General features: G+C 38.2%; 1 protein-coding gene across 1 annotated transcript; it reads right to left on the bottom strand.

Moving 5' to 3' along the window:
• Positions 1 to 12,634: 12,634 nt before the first annotated feature.
• Positions 12,635 to 19,322, bottom strand: LOC133799942 (uncharacterized). The gene is made up of 6 exons (XM_062237947.1): positions 18,767 to 19,322; positions 17,942 to 18,292; positions 16,384 to 16,730; positions 13,352 to 13,705; positions 13,043 to 13,105; positions 12,635 to 12,934 (listed from the first exon to the last, which is right to left on the bottom strand). The coding sequence occupies exons 1-6, from the start codon at positions 19,320 to 19,322 to the stop codon at positions 12,635 to 12,637; spliced, it is 1,971 nt and encodes a 656-aa protein (XP_062093931.1).
• Positions 19,323 to 20,438: the final 1,116 nt, after the last annotated feature.

Raw genomic sequence — 20,438 nt, forward strand, 5'->3', positions numbered from 1 at the left:
ATCACTAATAATAAATATTATTCCAATTTCTCAATTAAACTATTAATCCCGCAGATAATGCTGAAGCAGTCAATTATCTCAGTCTCCCTATTATAAGTAATCAAGGCGAAGCGCTCAATAATTAACTCTTTTATCTAAGCAATAAATCTATGAAGCATACAATCTATTTAACTTAGATAAAGCATTAAGTTCTATGGAAACAAGTTAATCTAGGCAATAAATTAATGAAGCATATAATTCATTTAACCTAGGTTCTATTTTTCATCACAATCAACAATTCTTTTGACTTAACTATCAATTGCAATTTATCACACACACTTAGAATCCTAAACTATTAGGTGAGTAGTAATTCTAAGATGACAATTGAACAATGTAAAACCTTAATTAGTTGGCCACCTAACAAGAAATTACAAGATTCATAACATTCAATTGGAAAAATAGAAACAATCTAATATTGAGAGAAATTGAAGAACAATATTCATTATTAATAATCAAGAATTCATGTCTTGGGTTTTGAATTAACCCTTAACCTAAAAAGAATCTACTCCATAATTGTAATCATAATCACAAACATAATTATAATTAAAATTAAAGAGATTAAGGGAAGAAAAGAAACTAGATTGATGATCAAAAGTAATGTAGTCTTGTAGTCTTCTCTTCAGCCCTTTCTCAGTCTTTTTCTCTCTTAAAACCGTAATCAAAACTTCCTCTAAAATTAACCCTAATAATTATTTATAGTCTCAATTAAATTCTAATTAAAAAGAAACAAAAAATCTGAAAACGACGTTGCGAGCCGCGACCTAGAACAAAATTGTGCCTAAATCTGTCCCTCAGGCAGCGGCCTGAGTTTTACGCTCAGCGGCCTGTCTGGAAGAAAAATTCTGAAAGTGCAATTTCCACTTAAAGTGCCGCGGCCTGAGTTTTATGAGCTGCGGCCTACCTCCAAATTCTTCAATTCTTGATCTTAGAAAGCTTCCACATTGCCACCACTTCCACATTTCAATCCCGAAAGCTTTGAATCCTCCTAAAACTTTATTTTAACTACACTTGCCATCAAAATGTCAGATTTATCATCATAAAACGCAACGTAGAAAATATGTGGTAGAATCACAAAACTTAGTGAAAACTATTAAAAATGCTATCATAACACCATCCAAGCATAGAAAAACTTAGCAAATATTAATACAAAAATGACCTTATCAGCAGCGTATTTGAGAGTTACAATTTTAGTAACAAATTTGTAACTCCCAAATATTGCTAATTATTGTGTAGATTTGTTGTTACACAATTTTGATTTGAATTTCTCAAAGTCATAAGTGAAATGGTTGTTGGAGACTTGGTTTTAACCACGATAATGTGTTTGGGGGTTACAAAATCAATTGGGAGTTGTTTGGAACCGTTTGGAAAATTGCACAAAAAATATGTGCTGAAAATGGGTTGTGGTCGCGACCACTAGTGTTCATGGCCGCGGCCTGTGGTATAGAGGCTCACGGCCGCACCCAGTAATGGCTGTGGCCATGGCCAGTGAGGCTAATAGCCAAGGCCAATTTTCCATTTTCTTTTTTAACGGTTCCAAACTCCTTTTCAATTCCATAAACATCCAATCAAACATTGGTAACAACCATGGGGGTTGGTGGAATTTGAAATTCAAAGGGTGTCTCAAAATTCTATAAATAGGAGCCTATTGCTCACTTGTAAGACACAACATTTTCTATCCACTAGAGCACTTGGCTAGAAAATACCTAGAGGCTTGATTATTCCAGAGAGCTATTTCCAAATTGTGAGAGTTCCCTTATGCTTGAGATAGGGGGAAATAAACTTTTGGACAAAGTTTGTAAACCTTGTTCAAGTTGGTGATCTCCAATGCTCTTCACTTTGGTGGTGTGAGTGAGAGTGTTCTTCCTTTCTTGTTCTTGTTATTTTTTTTTTACAATTGCTTTTCATCTTTTTTTTTCTATTTACTTGTATTTCTTATTTAGAGTTGTAATCTTTTATTTCTTTTGTTTCAATACTATTACTTTATTTGTATCTTTTGTTTAGAGTTGTATTTCTCTATTCTCTTTTTCTACTTCTTCTCTTATTTTATTTGTAATTTTTAGTCATAGAGTTGTAATCTTCTTTAATCAATCTTTGTTTTATATGTACTATTTTGTCTAGAGTTGTAATAGTTCACATATTTTCCATTGAGGCAACATATTATTTTCTAACATTCAAAAGCTTACCCCTTTCTTTGTTTCAATGGAAGGTGAGACTATCAAAATCATGAACCAAAACCTAGTGAGGTTGGATAGGTTTGATGGATCCAATTTCACTAGGTGGCAAGACAAGGTGAGGTTTCTCTTGACCACTCTCAAGATCGCCTACATCCTAGAGCCCACACTTGAACCTCTCCCAACGCCATGCGACAAGGACACTCCTAAGGTGGTGGAGAAAAGAAGGAAGAGGGAGGATGACAATCTCATTTGTAGGGGTCATATCCTCAACGCCCTATCCGATAGGCTCTATGACCTCTACACCGAGACCAAATCGAAAGAGGAAGGTACCAAAAAGTATCTCAATATATTGATTTCAAATTTTTTGGCGATAAACCTATTCTTCCTCAAATACATGAGCTACAAATAATTGTTAACAAACTGAAAGTGTTAAAGATTGAGCCTCCCGAGGCCTTTCAAGTTGGTGCTACAATGGCAAAATTAACACCAACTTGGAGGAGCTATAGGAAAATAATTCTTCATAAAAATGAGGATTATTCTTTGGAGGAAATTCAAAAGCATATTCAAATCGAGGAGGAATCGATATGTAGAGACAAACTTGCGGAGGGCTCTAATGTTGAGAATTACAAAGCAAATGCGGTGTCACAACCAAAACATCCCAAAAACAAAGGGAAAGGCAAGAAGGGTAATGAGAGATCCTTGGGTCCAAAAACCAACCCAAACAAGTTTAAGGGCGAGAAAGGCCCTTGCTTTGTGTGTGGAAAAAATGGTCACTATGCTAGAGAGTGTAGGCATAGAAAAGACCAACAAGGATCTAAGGTGAATGCAACTCAAGAGGAGAATATAGCTGCTACCCTTAGTGAGGTGAATGCGGTCCAAGGCAAGGTGAAGGGATGGTGGTATGACACATGCACTACTGTCAATGTCACCTATGACAAATCATTGTTCAAGACCTTTGAAGAGTCAAAGGGAAACCATAAGATTCAAATGGGCAATAAGAGCAATTCCAAGGTACTTGGCAAAGGTACCATTGAAGTGTTTTTCACCTCCGGCAAGAAAGTCACATTAGTGAATGTGCTTTATGTTCCCAAAATGAGTAGAAACTTGGTAAGTGGTGATTTGCTTGGCAAGCCCGGCATTAAGGTCGTTTTTGAGTTCGGTAAACTTATTCTTACCAAGTCCAATGTATTTTTGGGAAATGGGCACTCTTGTGAGGGTATGGTTAAGTTGTGCACCAATGATATAACTTTCAATGTTACCAATAAAGATGTTAATTCCACCTATATTGTTGGGTATGATTCTTTATTTTTGTGGCATCTTAGACTATCTCATATAAGTTTTTTAACCATGAAAAGTGTTGAGTGACTTTTTGGTCAACTAACCCGGAGTTAAATTAATTAATTAGAGAGCTTTCAATCAGACAATCAATGAACCATAAATAAGCCAAAAACCTGACAACTATGAGCAATAAATGAGAAACAACACCTAAATTATAAAGGTTCGGCCCCCAGAAATGGTAATGACTTACTTCCTCTTAGATTTGTATTGATCTTAAGGTTTACACAAGATAACCAGTGAATACAGGTAGATTTCTAGGTGTAAAAGATAATACAAAATGGTAGAATCGCTTCTAAGTATCAAGCCAGGCTGCACAATATGTTTCTGGTGCTGGTCGGTAGGCTATTTTTTGTGAACCCCCTCCAATGTGGTGGAGGGTTTGTATTTATAATCTTTTGTTGGCCCAGGGGCTGCACATGGCGTAACTGATAGTGGAAATATCTTATTATTCTCCCGGGTAGTTACAGTCCTATTTGTTAGGTGGCAAGACAAGGTGAGGTTTCTCTTGACCACTCTCAAGATCGCCTACATCCTAGAGCCCACACTTGAACCTCTCCCAACGCCATGCGACAAGGACACTCCCGAGGTGGTGGAGAAAAGAAGGAAGAGGGAGGAGGACAATCTCCTTTGTAGGGGTCATATCCTCAACGCCCTATCTGATAGGCCCTATGACCTCTACATCAAGACCAAGTCGGGAAAGGAGATTTGGGATGCACTTGAGACAAAGTTCAAGGCAGATGAGGAAGGTACCAAAAAGTATCTATAATGTCCCAAAATTACCTAATAAGTCTTAGGGCCTTGATTAGGGGGCCAGGATGGCAATATATGGAATTATATGTTTATTTGATATATTTGATTGTGATTATGTGAGTTATGTGATAATATAACTAGTGGTGCATGTGTTAGGGGTATTAAATATGCATGTGGACTCGTTTCTTATTAGAAGGGCAACTTTCGTAATTTAGCCCATTATGGGCATAGTTGTATATATATATGTGCATATATGTGATATATGTGTGAGACCATATTATTATGTGGGTTTATTTGAGTTACTCGGCACGAGACGATCCTAGGGAGCAAGTTAGCGGGAAAGTCACAACGGGACCCAATACCCAATTCGGGCGAGTCAAGGAGTATTTTGGGTATTTGGCATTTAATTGGGTTATTGGATAATAGGAATGAATAATTGGGGATATATTTGGAGTTAGTGAGTTTAGGAGGGAATACTGGGGAATTTGACCATTTTGCCCTCGCTGAAGTTTTTGGTACCCCGAGCCTCGAGATTAGCTTAAGTGAAACTTAAGCCTTAGGAAACATAAAGAAATGCACAAAGACCCTCCCTGAACCGACTCACTCTCTTTCTCTCTAAAGCTTCACTAAGCTAGTCTTTGAAGAATTAAGAAGGATTTTGGCTAGAAACTAAAGAATTGAAGGCTTGGGATTGGGATTTGGATAGCTTGTGGCTAGGGGATCATCATTCACAACTAAGGTGACAAACTAATCCCTGTGTTTAACTGATTTATGTAAGAATTTGCAGTTGTTTTGAGGTGTTCTTGAACCTTTCTAGCTTAATAATTGAAATTGGTGCTTTGATGAGTTTAGTAACTAGATTTTTGTTGGGTTTTGCTGCTGGGAAGATGTTAGAATTGTTGTGGTGATTGACTTATGATTTTGGGGTGAAATTGGGATAGTTTAGGTTCGATTTGGTTGTTGAAAATTGAAGAAAATCTGGGTTCGCAGGACCAAGTCATGACTCTGTTCTTGAGGGGCCACGACTCAGCTGAACCCAAGGCCTAGGGAGGCCTCTGTCTGGAGGCACGCCACGATCCTCTTGGGCAGGTCGCGGCTCACGTCCCTTTCGCAGAGGGAGAGGGCCTCGGGTTAGAAGGGCGCGTCGCGACCCTTAAGAGCAGGTCTGTAGCGACCCAAATTGACTGGAGGGCATAATGGGAATTATGTGTGACTTTAATGATTAAGATGCATGATTATGATTTAAAGCATGTTATATGACTATTTGAAAATCTGAGATGCATGACTATGTGTATTAGTATGCATGTAGGCCCTGATTAGGTTAGAAGAGCATAATCGTAATTTTGGCCATTATGGGCATAACTGTATTGATATATGTGATAATTTTCGAGACCACATTATTATGTGGATATATCTATGATCTGTGACTCGAGACAATCCTAGTGAGCAAAGTAGCGAAAAAGTCATGGCGGGGATTTATACCCGGCTCGGGGTGAGCTTAGGTGTATAAATGGGAATTTAGCGAATATACTGGAGACTATCTTGACATTGAGGAATATTATTGGTGATTAATTAAGTATCGGGAGTTAAGCGGGAAATATTAGAGACACTCGAGGAGTTAGCGGGAATTGGGTAAAATGACTAGAATGCCCTTAAGTGGACTAAAGGGTTAGAAATAAAGGGGAGGGCATTAAGGTCATTTGGAATTCTAGAGATGGGAATTACTGAGACTTTATGTTAGTGGGAATTGTAGAAAGTTATAGAAGTCTGAAAGAGAGAAAAGAAAGAAAAGAGAAAAGGAAGGGAAAAACAGAGTTTCATTCTCTTGGGTCGGCTTGTGGTTCTCTCACCACTTTTCTGGGATTTTCCTGGAGTAAAGCTCAGAGGAGAGCTGGGATAGACTAAGCATCAAGGATTCTAAGCTAAGCTTGGGGAATTGGCAGAGGTTTAGCAAGGATTCATCAACACTTGAGGTAAAATTCTGTAAGTTTCTTCAGCTCTGGTTTTGGTTCCTAACTAAGATATTTAAGCTGTTGATGGGGAATTTTAGGAAAGTTGGGGCCAAGGGTTGAGGAAGAGCAAAGCCAAGGAAGTCTAGAGGCAACTTGAGGTCGAAATTCCACCAAAGGTATAAATTCTAAACTCTAACTTTGTTGTTCAACTGGTTTCTGCTGAGTTTTAGTGTCTAGAAGTGGCTATGGTGAATTTTGAGTTTGGGGATGCATGTGCTTGAGTCCTAGGTATTTGGGGTGCTTGGGATGAGTGGAGTATGATCATAAGGTTGTTTTTGAGTTTGGGAAAGATTTGGAGGAGTTTTGGTTGAGGTTGGTTCGAGGAAATCGTAGGAGGGAAAAACTGGTGTTAGCCTGCCTGTGACTAGCGCTACAGCGCTAGGCCAAGCTTGCTAAGGGGATTTTGCTTCTGTTTGTAGCACTGTAGCACCCTCCCATGAGCGTTGTAGCGCTACCCTGCCTTCTGAAGAGGATTTTAGGGTTATTTACAAGGGTTTTTGACCAAGGGCTCGGGGTTTGATTCCACCACCTTGTTTGGTGGAACTAGGACTTCCCAGGGGCTCAGGATTAGCCCCGAGGCTAGGTTTTGGATTTGAGGATTGATGATGACTTTGGCCTATGGTTGTGTTTAGGTGAGCGCTAGGGCTCGAGGGGGATCGTGCTCAAGGAGTCGAGTGATCAAAGCTAGCATAATCAAAAGGTAAGAAAACTGCACCCAGTTATATGTTTGTGATGGGACTAAGTGCTCCCGATACTTGTATCGTGTCAATGATGGTATTATACCATGGGACATGTGAAAGCGGCCTAAGAGTATCGTACATAATATTAGCGCAAAGGGCGCGGCTTGGCCACTGGTAGCCGGGGACAGCTTATATACACTGAGCTCGGTTTAAGCAGGCCGGAGTCAGTGGGATAACGGAGGGAGAGCAGCCTGAGAGCGCTAGCCCTAGTTATAATTTGTGCAGTGATATATGATATGAGTTGATATATTTAGTATGTTGAATACTTGGTTTTACTGAATGATTATATGCTTGAGAACTTGTGATGCAACGCGTGATATTGATTTGTCTGTTGATTGCTTATGCTCTGTTGTTGTATTTTCTTGCTGGGCCTTGGCTCACGGGTGCTACGTGGTGCAGGTAAAGGCAAAGGCAGGTTGGACCAAGCCTGAGATGGAGAGCTTTGGGGTGCAATGTACATAGCCAGCTATTCGATCACCATGGTCGAGGAGTGGATCAGGACAGGGATTGTCTAACTGTCTGTTTTGCCTTACATGGCTTGTTATTGTACTAAACCTTATAACTTTTGTAAACAGTCTTTAAACCTATTATTTTTGGGATCCCGTGCTAACAGATAACGTTTCTTAATGAAAATGTGGCTTTGAGACCAAAATATTTTAACCCTAGTTCCTTTATAGTTTCAACAACACGTTTTCGATTAAATGACTTGATTAGCAAGTCCAGCACTTTATAAACACACAGTGTAACAGTCATGGCTATCCAGGGCGTTACAAGGTCACGGCCCGCCTGGGCAATTTTGGCCTTGGGGAGTTTTTAATAATGGAGCCTTTTCCTTAGGGCTCAGGATTGATTCCACTACCCGGTTTAGTGGAATTCGAGGCCCCAGAGGCTAGGACTCGGTCCGCATGCCTTTATTTGCTCATTATTGATGGAATCCTATATTATGGTTGTGACTAGGTTATCGTTAGGGGCTCGAAACCATGATTGTGCTCCAGGGTTGTCCTTATTTTACACTATACTCGGACCTGAGGTAAGAAAACTGCATCCAATACGTGTTATATGTGATTAGGGCTTGGTTTGACTGTTATCAATAATTATGATTAGGGCTTGGACCCCTGAGAACGTTTATGCTTAAGATATTGTTTCACATGTTGATTGATCCTTCTTGAATATTCTATACCTGCTTAAGTGTTTCATGTTTGTTGCATGGATTCTGTGGTTAGGGCCTGTGTAACGCCCTACTTCCTTAGAGTCGTTACTAAGTGAGTTTGAAATGTGCTAATCACTCGCTAATCGAAGTTTTAGGTTGAAATGTGTAGTTAATTAAAATGTAAACTTTTTTAAATAAGATTTCGGTGTAAAAAGTCGGTCGTTCTTTTAGATCATGAAAAGGGTTACATTGAGATCCCAAAAATATTATTTAAAAGAATATTTACAACACAAAAAGTTACTTTACAGTCGACCTAAGCGACAAAATTAATGTTCATGACTAGCTCCTCAAAATACCCCAGTCGTGGCGGCCAGATAGGCCAAACATGTACGCACCGCTCCATGCCCTCTAACTCATGGTTGATTGATCTTTTCCTTGCCCTTACCTGCACCATAGAGCACCCATGAGCCGAGGCCCAGCAAGAGAACCTTAAAGCACAACATACTATAATTTATCCCAACAAATAAACACTTAATTCAAGGCAATAAACCACCTATAAACTGTTATTAGAATACACAATGGCATAGTAACACAACAACATCATATCATAGCAGTATAGCAGCACATAGGTACATAAACATAGCATCATAGCAACATAATAACACATAAGCACAATAGCACAACATCTTAGCAGTACAATATCACATCAGTTTTGTAATGCCCCAAAATCCCTAATGTGGTTTAATGGTCGGATTAGTAGGGCGGGAGGGCCATAATTGTTTTATTGTGCCATTAAATGATTATATGCATGTCTATGTGAATTATATTATAATATGATGTTAAATGCATGCATGTGGGTTCACATTTGATTGTAAGGACATTTTGGTAATTTCACCCGTTGAGGGCAAATCTGTATATTTTGGTGCATACTTGTGATTAATTGTTAAGGCCACATTATAATGTGGATTTGTTTGAGTTATTCGACATGAGACGATCTTTGAATATAAACTATCGGTTTGGTCATAACAAGCTTAAGCTCGGGACTCGGGGTGAGTCTCGGGGTGTTTTGGTGATTAGAGTGTTACTGGGAATTAAAGGGTAACAGGTTGTGAATTATTGGTATTTTAGGATCTCGGGAATATCGAGAATTGGAGAACGTTAAGTATGATTAGGCGAGAAAGGACGGTTTTACCCTTGGGAGTCCTTAGAAACCTTTAAATGACCTAGGGGCAAAATAGTCATTTCACCCCTAAGATATATATCAGCTTTGTAGACTGTAGAAGCTTACCAAAATAGAGCAAGTTCTCCCCTTCTCCCGTACATCCTTTCTCCTTCATTTTCCTTTGGAATTCTTGACCTCAATTTGAAGAAACAAGCTAGGAAATCGAGGATTGGAGTTTATAAACTTAGTTCATCCATTGAAGAGGACACAAACCCAGCTTGGGGTAAGAATTCATCCATGAATTTAAGTTATACTCTATTTTTCTTATGGGTTTTAGTCAAGAGATTTTGATGTGGTTAGTTGGGAATTAATGGAAGTTTTTGGAGGAAATTCACTTGGGTTTTGATGCTTGTATGGTGGGTAAGTTGTAGTATCAATTGGTGGCTTTGCTTGGAGATGTTGGGGGAGTTTTAATGAGGTTTTAGAATGAGTTCGAAGGAAAGAAAACAAAGGTTTTGGTTGAGTTTCAGGTGGGGCCGCGACTCTACTCTAGAGAGCCGCGACCCAAGTTCATTGAAGAGGAGGGGTGGTGCTGGAGGGCCTGAGGGCTGCAGCACTTGGAGAGGCGGGCCGCGGTGTAACACCCTCACTTATTTAGTTAAAACCATATCTGAGGTGTTACGTTTTAAAACTATATCATAATTACTTTCTGCGGAAGTCTGGATATTATTTTTTTTAGAAAACTTATTTCACATTATTTACATTAAACATAAAGTGTGTCTCAAACATATTATACATAAGTATTAAATAACCCAATTTGTTTTCAAAAAATAACTTCACACTTTATTACAATTATCACATTGATAAAATGAAATAACCCACAAAAGGTCGATATGTTCATATGTACAAATCAAGGTCAGGACCATGCTTCAGTTCTCCTTATGTCATTCACTCATTTATTTCTCAACCTGTAACACAAGACAACTGTGAGCCTAAAGCTCAGTAAGCAAAGTAATGCATGCAATGCTAATGATTGCTCAATGTCAAAGGACATATACAACTTCTTTTTAAACTTTGGGCCCCTTACTATTGGTCAATGCCTGCAGGGTTTGTTACACATATAATATAAAATCCCATGGGTTCTCCTCCGGCTATCCATCACCACAGTAGGGCGCATTAAAAACCTTGTTCCATCGTTGCCTCGTCAGGCTCAAGAGTTAAGGCGGCCACACACTGTGGTGTCAATACATATAACAATAACTCATATGGAGGATAAATAAAAACAGAAACATGGAAAACAATATAATTGGTTCACTAAAACCTAGCCCAAATTATTGGGCTGCCACTATAAGCCTACTATAGGCCTCCGTTTACACTTATTAACATTTTCATTTGCCTTTTCAAAATAGTGGCACTGAACTTAAACTTCTTATTACAACTTGCTTTTATATTGCATAAAACTTACTAAGGCATCATATAATTAATCATCATAATATCATGCATGGTCTTATATCATACAATAATTCACCATATCACTATTATGCCATGCATACAAATTTATGATGAAGTTTCAATGTATGTTAATACCACTTACTCACAAAATATTCATATAATGCATACTTTCACATAACATATAATTCTTGTGTTGCAGTTGAGTACTTTACTTACCTTCTGTCCAAAATATATTTCACCATGTAACAAGTGGTGTCTTAGGTGTTGATGTGCTTATCCTGACAATGGCATGGATTTCTCATCATAATGATGGAAGTAAGACATTGAACTATCATTTAAAAATACCCATAAAACATCATATCAACTTTCATATTCAAATCATGCCTAAAATGCCTTAAACCACCTAGATCGAGCGTTAGATTTATCTTAGACACTTAGAGAAATTTTGACAGAGTTTTCCCTTAATTTTAGCTATCCCCAAATATCAAAGTCAATCAGTAATCAACATCAAATAACCTGCCATAACCATATATCCCAATTAGCAACATAATTCATCACAAAGTTATCAGATACCGATTTTGATCAAATTCTAATTTCCAAGATCATCACCCAAATTAAATGAGTCTCCACGTCTATTCAAACATTTATAAACATATCTACCCTCTTATAAACTCAATAAAATAACCAAAAATCACCTTGTACTCGAAGAACCCCAAAAACCTCATAAAACACAAAATTTCACTTACCGAGCAACTTTTCAGCGAAAACAATCTCTTCAAGCTTTTCTAAACCTCAAACCACTTGGAAAACACCAAGAAATATCTTAAAAAAAATAAAACACCATAGATAAGCTCTCAGAAAAATTCAAAAACATGGTTTAACTTCCAAGTACAAGAACTTACCATTAAAAGACAAAAACTAAGCTTAATCCACTTCTTTGGCTTTGATTTCACTTGGATCTCCTTAGAATCTCTTCAAACCAGCCAAGAAATGGTTTTTGGTTTTCTTTTCTCTCTGTTTTTCAGAGTCTTGGTCGTGCAAAGTGATAAGGTTGATGACAATTCTTTATTTTCAATGATTTGGCCTTATTGTATCAAAATTTGACACCTTTCACCTCATCAGTTCACCTTTTGACTTATGAAAACCTTATAACTTCAATAATTTCAAACTAATCATCTGCTAGGCCTATTATCCTTATGTGTAAAACACTCACACCAAACCTTAGGTCCATACGAGTTCATACCCAATAGTTATGCTTACCCGATTGAGCGTAGCGCACTTATGCTAAGCTCGTTTTGACTTTGCGTCAATACCACAGATTATGTATACCTCCCATAAAGACTTGATCTAATGGTTCTAAAACCATTTTTACTTCATCAATGAGACCTTAATCATACCTCAATTATATTTGGTAAATCCACTAATACTCAATTTTACACCGAAATACTAGTAATCGACATTGTACTATTTTTCACCGCTTAACATCTTTTGCCTTCTATATTTCACTCTTCTCACTTGATTTCATGCCTTGTCCATATTTTTCATACTTTCTTATATCTTGAGCACATCACACACCCATAGAAGACAACTCAAATGCCACAAGGTGAAAAAAATATTAAACATACACATAGACATCATATACACAACTTTTATACTTATACATGGAAACACTTATAAGAATACGCATATGCTCAAATTACACATATTGTATGATATGTAATGCAATGCAATCATGTGATTATTGGCTATACTATATCAAAATAATGTGGGTGCTACAATCCTCCACACCTTATAAAAATTTCGTCCTCGAAATTCTCTTACCCAAATAACTCTGGGTATTTGGATCTCATTTCATCTTCCCGTTCCCATGTCATTTCCTCAATATTTGAACTTCTCCATAATACCTTCACTAGTGAAATGTTCTTATTTCTCAACTCTTTCTCTTTTCTGTCAAGAATTTTCACTGGTTTTTCTTCATATGTTAGGTCTTGTTCAACTTCTATTGGCTCGTAGTTTAGCACATGTGAAGGATCTGGAACGTATTTTCTCAATAATGATACATGAAAAACATCGTGGAAATTTGACAATGATGGTGGTAATGCCAGTCTATAGGCTACCTTTCCCACATTTTCTAATACTTCAAAAGGTCCAATAAATCTTGGGCTTAACTTCCCTTTCTTTCCAAATCTCATTGCTCCTTTCATAGGGGCAATTTTCATAAATACCTTGTCCCCAATGTTGAACTCCACATCTCTTCGCTTTCGATCAACATAACTCTTTTGTCTACTCTGAGCAGTTAACATTCTTTTTCTTATTTTCTCTACTGCTTCAGTTGTCCTTCTGACAAGATCTGGACCAAGATACTTTCTTTCTCCCATTTCATCCCAATGAATTGGTGACCTGCATTTTCTGCCATATAACATTTCATACGGTGCTACACCAATCGTTGTATGAAAGCTATTGTTATAAGAAAACTCTATCAAACACAAATACTTCTCCCATGATCCTTGAAAATCTAAGACACAAGCTCGAACCATATCTTCAAGAGTTTGAATGGTCCTTTCAGATTGTCCATCAGATTGGGGGTGATATGCTGTAGTAAACTTCAATTTTGTGCCTAATGCTCTTTGCAAACTTTCCCAAAACAATGAAGTAAATCGAGCATCCCGGTCTGAAATTATAGATACTGGCACTCCATGTAGTCTAACAATCTTTTGAACATATAATTCAGCCCACTGATCCATAGTATAAGTCATGCGTACCAGAAGAAAGTGTGTTGATTTGGTATATCGGTATACTATAACCCAAATAGCATCATGTTGTTTAGAAGTCTTTGGAAATCCAACTACAAAATCCATAGCAATCTCTTCCCATTTCCACTTTGGTATCTGTATTGGTTGTAGTAAACCAGCAGGTTTGTAACGACCCAAAATGACTAATAAGGCTTAAGGGCCTTGATTAGTGTGCCAGGAGGGCATAATTGGAGGTTAAGAGAATTAATGGTAAGGAAGCGTGAATATGGGTATTGAATAAGTATGCGGGCCCTGTTTGGCTGGTAAGGGCATAATGATAATCTTGGCCCGTTAGGGCATAAATGTGAATGTGTGTGATAAATTGTTGAAACCACATTATTATGTGGATAGATGGATAAATATATATGCGTGTACAGGTGTGCGCATTTGTAATTAGCGGCACGAGGCGATCCTAGGGAGCAGGTAGCGGGGAAAGTCACAACGGGGGCTTAATAGTTGACTTCGGATAAGTCAGGGATATTATAGGTATCAGATAGTTATTTAGACTATTGGGTTATGGAAATAAATATATGGAGATATATTTGAGGTTAGGAAGTTTAGGCGGGAATATTGGGGAATTTTACCGTTTTTCCCTTGGGGACGGTTCCGGCACCCCGAGCCTCGGGCTTGACCTAAATGATAAGGTTAGACATACTAAAAATAGAAAATAGTAGAATCACAAATGAACCGACCTTTCCTTCTCAGCTCTCTTTTCTGTCTCAAGGGAAACACAAGGGAAATAAACAGAGAAAATCAAGTGGGATTTTGAGGGGATTAAGCTAAGGATTTCTGGGAATTGAAGAGGGGATTTTGAGGTTTAACTCAAGGGTTATCCAAGTAATTGAATCAGCACTAAGGTAAGCAGTAAATTCTTTTCTTTTGATTAGAAAATTATGAGTTCTAGCTAGGTGTTGAGATAATTGTAACTTTAATGTTTAAGGTTGAATTTGAGCTGAAAGCTTGGGAACTAGCTGGGGTTTGGCTTAGAGAAGGTGTTCAACGGAAGAGGTAAACTCTAATTCATGATTTAAAAGTTTAAATTTAGGTTTTGACTGGTTGGTTTTGGGTGTTTGTGTTCTTGGGTCTTAGAAATTGAAGATGGTATTTCTATGAGTTTTAGGCTGGGTTTTCTGTTGAATTATGTTGCTAAAGTTGTTCTGAAAGTGTTGGGAGTGATTGTTTTTGAATTAGGAAGCTTTGGGATGGTTTTGGCTAAGGTTTTAAGCTTAGAAATGGAGGAATTTATGGGTTCGAAGGGAAGGGCCGCGACTCTGTTCAAGAGCGCTGCGGCCCTAGGATGAAGATGAGCCAAGGAGGCTCGGCCAGGGGTGAGCGCTGCGGCGCCCAATGCAAGGGCCACGGCGCGTGTCTTTTTCCAGGGAGGCCCTTGGTTCTGTTTTGAGGGCAGGGTCGCGGCTAGGCTTCAAGGGCCGCAACCCTTGGATGCATATTTGAACATTTGAGGTTTTAAAGCATGGGAATCATTCCTAGAGGGCTCGGGATCGATTTCACCACCGTGCTTGGTGGGATTTGTTTTCCCGGAAGCTAGTTTTGTACCCGAAAATCTATAATTGAATATTAATGGAATCCATTACCTTGGTTGTGACTAGGTGATAAGCTAGGGCTCAGGAATGGATCATGCTCGGGGGTCGTCCTTTCTAATTAAAGCATTTGGCATCAAGGTAAGAAAACTTCACCTGTGTATGTGGATAGGATGGGACTAAGTGTTCCCTATATTTGAATGTATCGTTATGTGATTGTAATAAACCATGTGAATATGTTGGGACTAAGAGTTCCCTATAATCGTATGAATGTCATAAGGTGGTATTATGCCACGGGGACATGTGGTAACGGCCTAAGGGTGCCGAAATCCACACTTGCGCATATGGCACGGCTCGGACACTAGTATCCGAGGACAGCTTATTAATCACTAAGCTCGGTTAAGCTGGCCGGAGTCAGTGGGCATGTCACTGGAGTTGGCCTAAGCGAGCCAAAGGCAGTGAAGTAAACAGAGGGTGCGGCCTGCGGGTGTTAACCCTAGCTATTGCTTGATATATGTTTATTGTGGATTTGTCCATGACTTAATGAGTATATGGAGCTGGATTTTTGGTTATTGACCAGTGTGTCGTCTTGAATGGATTTTATGGCTTGAAGGAACTGAGTAATGCTTTGTGGTTATTGGATTATGCTCTGTGAACTGTTTAGCTGTTAATACTGTTATGTTATGATATTATGTTTTCTTGCTGGGCTTCGGCTCACAGGTGCTACATGGTGCAGGTAAGCCAAGTTGGCCATGAGTTGGAGAGCTCTGGGGGCGAGGTATACATTGTCAGCTGCTCGGCCACCACGGTCGAAGATTTGTACAGGAACGGGAACCTAAAACATATATTTTGCCATTAGAGTGGCTTGATCATTTATTTGTAATTAAGAGTTTTGTACCTACGTTATTTAAACCCTGATTTAGGATCCCATGTAACAAACATCCGTTTTTATAAAGTTTAACCGTTTATAATCAAAATTCTTTTTAACCTAGTCTTTTGTGTCAATAGATACACAGTTCAAACTAAATGACTTGATTAGCAAGTCTTGCACTATTTCAAACACACAGTGTAACGGTCTTGGTTATCCAGGGCGTTACAAGGTTTCTGATGTTCAGCTTTCACTTGTTGACAGGTTAAACACTTGGCTACAAACTCGACCACATCCTTTCTCGTGTTGGGCCACCAGTAGTGTCTTTTCAAGTCATTAAACATCTTTTTCGTCCCCGGATGTACTGAATACAAAGTATTGTGAGCTTCGGTAAGGATTTCTCTTTTCAACCCCTCATCATTAGGGACACAAACTCTTTCCTTGAACTTTAGCATCCCATTACATGACACACTAAACTCATTGACCTTCCCACTTTCCAATTCACCTTTTTGTTCCTCCAAGTAAGGATCCTCACATTGACCTTGTTTGATACTTTCTAACAAGGTAGACTGAATAGTCATTACTGATAATCTTCCTATGATTACCTCAATCTCCGCTCTGCACATGTCCTCCTGAAGTGGTCTTGTCAATTTCCTCAAAAATGACACATTACCATGAGATTTTCTACTCAGTGCGTCTGCAACTACATTTGCTTTTCCAGGATGATAAAGTATTTGACAATCATAATCTTTCACTAGCTCCAACCATCTCCTTGGTCTCATATTTAATTCTTTCTGAGTGAAGAAATACTTGAGACTTTTATGATCGGTATATATTTCACACTTCTCACCATACAGATAATGTCTCCAAATCTTTAGTGCAAAAACAATTGCTGCCAACTCCAGATCATGTGTGGATACTTCTATTCATAGTCCTTCAATTGTCTAGAAACATAAGCTATGACTTTGCCATTTTGCATCAACACACACCCTATACCTTGCTTTGAAGCATCACTATAAATCACAAGTCCTCCTGATCCAGATGGAATAGTAAGTATTGGAGCAGAAACCAATCTTTGCTTCAACTCTTGAAAACTTTTCTCACAAGCTTCAGTCCATTCAAACTTATGATTCTTCCTCGTCAGTTGTGTCAATGGCATTGCTATCTTGGAAAATCCTTCAAAAAATCTTCGGTAATAGCCTGCTAATCCCAGAAAACTCCTTACTTTTGAAACATTTGCTGGTCTATTCCATTTACTAATAGCTTCAATCTTTGATCGATCCACCGAAATACCATCTTTTGAGACTATATGGCCAAAAAATGTCACCTTCTCTAGCCAAAATTCACATTTCTTAAATTTGGCATAGAGTTGTTTTTCTTTTAATTTCTCAAATGTCAACCTCAAATGTTCCTCATGTTCTTCTTTGGATCAAGAATACACCAAAATATCATCAATAAACACTATTACAAACTTATCAAGGTAGTCCTTAAACACCCTGATCATTAAGTCCATGAATGCAGCTGGAGCATTAGTTAATCCAAATGGCATCACAAGGAACTCATAATGGCCATACCGAGTTCGAAATGCAGTTTTTGGTACATCCTCTTCTCTAATATTTAATTGGTGATACCCAGATCTCAAATCAATCTTTGAAAATATTCCTCTTCCTTGTAATTGATCAAAAAGATCATCGATTCTAGGAAGTGGATACTTATTCTTGACTGTCAACTTGTTCAGTTCTCTATAATCAATACACATTCGCATTGTCCCATCATTTTTCTTCACAAATAGCACTGGAGCTCCCCATGGTGAAAAACTAGGTCTGATAAATTTTTTATCCAGGAGTTCTTGCAATTGTATCTTTAATTCCCTTAGTTCCGTTGGTGCCATTCTATAAGGTGTCTTGGACATAGGGGCTGTACCAGGAAGTAACTCGATCACAAATTCAATTTCTCTGTTTGGAGGAAATCCCGGTAAATCTTCTGGAAACACTTCTAAGAAATCTCTAACTACTGGTACATCTTCTGGCTTTAACTTTTGCTCCTTATAAGTGTCAACCACATTGGCGAGATAACCCATACATCCACTTTCCAACAGTTGCCTGGCCTTCATAACAGAAATTAAAGGAATGCAACTTTTTGATGTCCTTCCAATAAACATAAACTCATCTTCCTTCGAAGGCTTAAATATCATTGTTTTCTTTCTACAATCAATAGTGGCATTATACTTTGAAAGCCAATCCATACCCAAAATCACCTCATAATCGTGCAACTCTAACATTATTAGATCAGCATATAATTACCTACCATCAATACAAATAGGAACCCCCCTCAACCAATGAGTAGAATACAAAATCTCTCCAGATGGTAACATTGTACTAAAAACTTCTGACAATTTTTCACACGATCTACCCAACCTTTTTACATATGTCAGGGATGCAAATGAATGTGCGGCACCTGAATCTATTAATGCATGAGTGAGAATACCAGATACAAAAATATCACCTGACACCACATAGTTGTTGGTATCAGCATCAACCTAAGTAATCGTGAACACCCTAGCATTTGTCTTTTGAGGTTCATCCTTCTTTTGTTGGTTCTTCATCAATGGACAATCTTTGATAAAATGATCACCCTTGACACATTTGAAGTAGCTCTTAGTTAGAAGCCTGCACTCCCCAAAATGATTCTTTCCACAAGTTTGACATCGTGGCTATTGTTGGAATCCATATTGCCTATTTTGCTGACCTCCTTTAAATTTCTTATTCTGTCCTTGTCTAAATTGGAAATTCTGGGACCCTCTTTTGTTGTCATTGTGAAAGCGACTTTGTTCTTTGTTGAATGGAGTGTCTCTACGAGGCATACTACTAGCAGCTTTAGCTTTTGTTATCTTTTCTTCCCTGTGTTCAGCTCTCAAAGCTTTCTCCACAGCCTGAGCATAAGAAAGAGGCCCTGTACGTCCCATATCCACATCTCTAGCCAATTCTGGTTGCAGAACCTCCAGGAAGCGATTCACTCTACTAATTTCAGTGTTAACCAAGTCTGGTGCAAACTTGGCTAACTGGTCAAATGTCCTGACGTACTCAGCCACTAAAAGATTCCCTTGTTGTAATTTAGTGAACTCACTTACTTTAGCAGTCAACACAGCTTCATTATAAAACTTTTCATCAAAGACCAGTTCAAATTCTGCCCAAGTCATCTGATTCACTTCTCTAGTCTGCTTAACAACTTCCCACCAAATCTTAGCATCCTTCTTCAGTGTATGTGCAGCACAAGAAACCTTTTCCCTGTCACTTAGTTGCATAAACTCAAAAATGTCTTCTAAAGAACTCTTCCAGTCTTGTGCGTCAAGTGGGTCAGTGCTTGTGGAGTCTAAGAACTTTACTTAGCTAGTTAGATAGTAGTAGCAATAGTAATAGCTAGTAATAGTTGTAGTATTTTTATGACTTTGGATTTTGGTTCAGACCGGGATTTAGTTGGACACTCGTAGCAACACTTGTAGATTTTATAAGTTTAACCTATAGTTTAAGAATATTAATTATAACCTAAGGTTTAATTAATATAACTGATTATGAATGTGATATTTATTATAATATAAGGTTTAGATAAACCCAATAAGGAAATGACACTTGTCATGTGTATGTTTAATGAATAATTAAGTATTTTGAGGAATAAATTTAATAAGAGTAATATTTGAATATCCTAGGGTCTGCCAGCAGTTTTGAAATCGTTAGAGGACTTAGTCAAGGCTGTTTACTCAATTCAAATTAGGCTAAAAAAGTGCAATTACGTGTATAATATTTCAGCATATGCCGATATATCGCAGCACTAGGGGGCGATATATCGCCATACGGGGATACGAAAAACACACAACTTCGCACGGCCACCTCGACGAGCCTCGGGCATATTAGCCCAGGCGATATATCGCCTGTAGCGCTAGATATTTGAACCTTTTTTAAACCGAGCCTATTTTATTCCTTAACCTCTTGATAAGTCTAGAATCTTTTTTTACCGAGTCTTCAGCCTCTGCTAAACGATTATTCAAAGATTTTTAAATTAAAAAGCCATTATTTTATTCAAGCTAAATAAAGATCTTTTCATCCTTGAACTCTATAAATAGGACCTAGTGCCCAGCCATTTATTCATTCATTAAGCTAAGTTCAGAGTCTGCAAGCTGCTAGGTTATTTTAGAGTGATAAACACTTGGGTTAGGGATATAAGCTTTATCCTTATAAGCTTAATAAACACTCAGGAAGTAAGGTTCATAGTATATTTCGGTTCGAGGTGTAGTTTAGTTGTAGAAGCATTCAAGGTATTCCTTATTCTAGTTCCTTTCCGTGTTATTCTTATAGTTTTTCTACTCAAAATCCTAACTCGTATTCTCTATTCTTGGTTAGGAATCTAAGATCTTGAACGTAAG

The sequence above is a fragment of the Humulus lupulus genome, chromosome 1 (assembly GCF_963169125.1).
Source record: "Humulus lupulus chromosome 1, drHumLupu1.1, whole genome shotgun sequence".
NCBI lineage: Eukaryota > Viridiplantae > Streptophyta > Magnoliopsida > Rosales > Cannabaceae > Humulus > Humulus lupulus.